The 4911-nt window shown below is 41.4% G+C and overlaps 1 protein-coding gene across 1 annotated transcript in view; it reads left to right on the top strand.

The window, feature by feature from the left end:
- The first annotated feature begins 3179 nt into the window (after nucleotides 1-3179).
- rab39bb (RAB39B, member RAS oncogene family b) overlaps nucleotides 3180-4911 on the top strand; it is a 16235-nt gene continuing 14503 nt past the window's right edge. The window contains exon 1 of the mRNA XM_020619553.1: nucleotides 3180-3477. Within this exon, the coding sequence (XP_020475209.1) occupies nucleotides 3263-3477 (215 nt within the window). The 5' untranslated portion in view covers nucleotides 3180-3262. The remainder of the gene's footprint in view (nucleotides 3478-4911) is intronic.

Here is a 4911-nt window from a genome sequence, read left to right as displayed (position 1 = left end):
GGAATGTGCTTAAACATCGTTGCCTAATAAAACCACAGGATACTGAAACAGCCCATAATCGTGTCAGTGTAAACACACTAAAGGGCCACAATGCTCACATCCCCACAAGGATAACGATGGCTGACAACTACAAGAAATCAAAGTCGGGTCAATAACAACCTGGTATGAATATATCTGTGAGATGTGGCGGGTTTTAGAGACTGGACTGTCTGTAAATGTTGGATATACGATATGCTGCGAGTCGTGGTGGACCTCCAATTTGCCCTAATGGCCATAAGGCTGCTATCCACCGGGGATTCAGCCACTAATGTTTGCATACCGACCGAGCTACGCAACCCGACTCACCAGAGACGCGCAGGGGGTGATGGGATGCTGCATGTGTTTGGCACCCTGCCCGCCTGATGGCCTGGTCAGGGCTGGCTGTCCTGTCAGGACAGGCTAGGGATCAGTTAGAAAACACATCCTTAGAATATAGGCCATATCTGTTTAATTTCAGGATTTCCTGCATCACATCATTAAGACCCGTTTGCTCTTATTAAAAGCTCATTTACTTCATCACTGATTGACGGTGATGGAAGAGTATTGGGACCTGCGGCAGAGCAGCAGAATGAACGTTATATTCCAAGCTTTTTACAGAACAGGCTATATATGGATGTAACCCCGTTATAATCGCCAATATTTTGATTAGTAACTGTAATTTCATTACATATTTCTCTCAGTAATTGATTCCAATTACATTTATTTTGTAATTATGTAACACACATATAGATGTGCAGTTTGAAGTAGAAGCTGACTTGTCTATAACAAATCAAAATATGTTGGGATATTGATCATATGTTTGTAACTCATAATCCGCAAAGTAACAGTTGTCTGATAAATGTACAGTATGTTCTTTTGAAATGTGGGGGAGTAGAAAGCAACTTCAGATGATAATAATACTTACAATATGGAGGCTGCTTAGTTACTTCTCACCAGCAGCTCAGTCATAACTAACAGTAAAAATCCAGGTGTGTTACAGGATGAAGTTATGCAGAAACATGCCATTATTCTCCTTTTCTCCCACATATAAAACAAGCCTGTAGGGCTATTCGGGAAGTCACGCATGTAGATGCTAAAGCCTCATATCAAAAAGGGTGTTTGGCTAAAAATCCAGAAATCAGACTTATTAAAACATCAACTGATGCCATCAAGTGACTAAGAAAGCAAAAGAGGATTAAAGGTTATAATCAGTAACTGAATCAAGGAGCTTTAGTCTAGAAACATTGTTGTACTCTGTTTTTGTGCCTTGTCAGTTTTTGGCGTTTGATTTCAACAGCTGCAGTACATGTTCCCTAAGGATACAAAAAAACTGAAGTGATTCCTGGCAGATGTTTACAGACATCTATACATTCTACAACTTATGAAAGCATCTCAGCCTACGGATGCATGTGGAGATCAAATATAAAAACACTGTATGATATGCTGCAAGATTTAAAACAACTGGTTTGATGTGTGGGGATATTATAAAGGGTTCAATTCTACTGACAGCTTCTTTTTTTTTTTTACAAAGATTTAACATATGCATGATTAGTTTAGAAACCACAGTATGATGCATGGTTGGAAAGGGAAACTAGTGAGGTGCATCTCCCCAGGGACTACTGTCAGGTGAAATGGACATGTGCAGATGTTTTATAAACAACAGGAAGTAAGTTAGTGTACCGACGCCGACTGGTTCTGCCCGTTTACCAGCATGGGCAGCACAGGGTGCGGCACCCAGCACCCTGGCAATTACTTATTCATTTTAAACTATCACCCACGGATGTGTAATTATTAGTTGTTTTTTTGCAGCAACAGAAATAATGCTCCTGCATGTACAGTAGTAGCAGTAAAACGTTCCCTGGTGGTTACACACCAAACAGAAAGCTGATGGGGGCGTTACAGGAGGCAAGGTGTTCTCAGTCTTTACTGTAAACCCTGAGTTCACTGAGAACTCTGCATTATAAACCTTTGTAGGGCCTAGATAAAAATCCAAGCTTCTGTGGTTGTTAAATATTATAGAAATAGAATTCTTTTTTTTAAAAAAACTGTAAGAATGCTCTAATGTTGCTGATCTCTCGCTCTCCCTCTCTCTCTCTTTGTCACGTACGCACGCAGTCGTGCACGCGCTCCCACAACGCTGACGCCGCAGCAGAAACACCGACAAACCAGCAGACAGAGCGACGGACAGGCAGAGCAAAATCATGGAAGCGATATGGCTCTATCAGTTCCGACTGATCGTCATCGGGGACTCCACGGTGGGTAAGTCGTGTCTGATCCGCCGGTTCACGGAGGGCCGCTTCGCCCAGGTGTCCGACCCCACGGTCGGCGTCGACTTCTTCTCGCGGCTGGTGGAGATCGAGCCGGGCAAGCGGATGAAGTGATTCCTGGCAGATGTTTACAGACATCTATACATTCTACAACTTATGAAAGCATCTCAGCCTACGGATGCATGTGGAGATCAAATATAAAAACACTGTATGATATGCTGCAAGATTTAAAACAACTGGTTTGATGTGTGGGGATATTATAAAGGGTTCAATTCTACTGACAGCTTCTTTTTTTTTTTTTACAAAGATTTAACATATGCATGATTAGTTTAGAAACCACAGTATGATGCATGGTTGGAAAGGGAAACTAGTGAGGTGCATCTCCCCAGGGACTACTGTCAGGTGAAATGGACATGTGCAGATGTTTTATAAACAACAGGAAGTAAGTTAGTGTACCGACGCCGACTGGTTCTGCCCGTTTACCAGCATGGGCAGCACAGGGTGCGGCACCCAGCACCCTGGCAATTACTTATTCATTTTAAACTATCACCCACGGATGTGTAATTATTAGTTGTTTTTTTGCAGCAACAGAAATAATGCTCCTGCATGTACAGTAGTAGCAGTAAAACGTTCCCTGGTGGTTACACACCAAACAGAAAGCTGATGGGGGCGTTACAGGAGGCAAGGTGTTCTCAGTCTTTACTGTAAACCCTGAGTTCACTGAGAACTCTGCATTATAAACCTTTGTAGGGCCTAGATAAAAATCCAAGCTTCTGTGGTTGTTAAATATTATAGAAATATAATTCTTTTTTAAAAAAAAACTGTAAGAATGCTCTAATGTTGCTGATCTCTCGCTCTCCCTCTCTCTCTCTTTGTCACGTACGCACGCAGTCGTGCACGCGCTCCCACAACGCTGACGCCGCAGCAGAAACACCGACAAACCAGCAGACAGAGCGACGGACAGGCAGAGCAAAATCATGGAAGCGATATGGCTCTATCAGTTCCGACTGATCGTCATCGGGGACTCCACGGTGGGTAAGTCGTGTCTGATCCGCCGGTTCACGGAGGGCCGCTTCGCCCAGGTGTCCGACCCCACGGTCGGCGTCGACTTCTTCTCGCGGCTGGTGGAGATCGAGCCGGGCAAGCGGATCAAGCTGCAGATCTGGGACACCGCGGGCCAGGAGCGTTTCAGGTGAGAACAGCTGGGTGTAGAACATGTGAAACTGTTATATTCATACACTAATCTGGTGTTTTCATCTCCTGCATATGCGTTATTTACATTTCATTGAGTTGTGTGCGCATATAGTGCAGAATTGCCAGGTGATAGATGGCCATATATGGTAAGACTATCAATTTTCCATGAGAAGAGGTGAAACAAGTATTCCTAGTGTATAAATGTCAATATCACTGTGTAAAAATACTCCACTACAAGTAAAACAACCTGCATGTTAAGTAAACATGCATATGTTTCATTAGCAAAATGTATCAACAGTAAGAGATAATGAGATAATAATAATGTTTTGTATGTAACATCTGGACAAGAGTAGCTTTCAGAATAGAAAGTGCAGTGTTTCTGTTTGACACATAGTGAGATAAAAATTTAAAGTGCTATAAAATACACATTAAAACAAGGAACTCCTGGTTTACCGCTTTTATTCTGATTTTTTTGGAAACTGAAAGAATTATGTCACTGGAAAAGAGAACAGTTGCTTTTACAAAACTGAGAGACAAATATAAAAAGCTGTGGCCTCCATATCCCAGTGTATTTAGGGAAATTACGAAACTGGAGGATTACAACATGTACTGAACTTAAGCCTGGAGGTCTTAAAACTTGAATTACTACATAAAACTAATCGGTTTGCCTTGACATAACATGGAGCCAGTATTTAAATGAGGTCAGAATTGACACAGACAGAGAAAATGACCAGAGGGGCCGTTTCTAACAAGTACATGGCCGCAAGTGTTCTTAACACCTGAATAACAGGTGATTCATCCTCTAAAAGGAGCCTGTGTAGGAGGCAAAGGCCTGACAAGGGATGATGACATGTTGACTATGCAAAAACATCTGCCATAATGGTCTTTTAGGTTTCTGCTCAGGTCGAAGTTGGAAATTATATGAGGTTACCAGACTCCGAGCAATAATACAAATGATAAAGGTGTAATTAATGATGTTTTTCATAAATGTCCCAAATATCAATTTACTGGCCACTGCACTGTGAACTAACCAGTGTCAGTGAATCAGCAAGTAGCGAATGAATGATTTCAGATGTAGTCCTCATCTTGAGGAGAGGTCTAATTTGTGTGAAATCATCTGTGTTGATTTATCACCGGTGTACAGGTCCTCTAAAAACAATGAATATGTTTTCTTTCAAAAATAACCATGCATGCATATTGAACAGAACATTCTGGTGTATTTTTGCCATTGTTTTCATATTTCAAGGTTCAAGGTTTTCATTGTCAATTCACTACATGTGCAGGACCAACATAAAAAATCGAAATACCGTTTGTCTCTCACCTAGTATTGGGTGCCATAACATTTAGGAACTAAAATAGAGTAAAGTAGAATAAAAATAGAATAGAATAGAATAAGAACTAGATTGACGTAATTAGGATAAATCTAAACAGT

This window comes from Monopterus albus, unplaced genomic scaffold (genome assembly GCF_001952655.1).
Source record: "Monopterus albus unplaced genomic scaffold, M_albus_1.0 scaffold222.1, whole genome shotgun sequence".
In the NCBI taxonomy this organism is placed as follows: Eukaryota; Metazoa; Chordata; class Actinopteri; order Synbranchiformes; family Synbranchidae; genus Monopterus; species Monopterus albus.
This window is presented reverse-complemented; position numbering and strand designations above follow the sequence as displayed.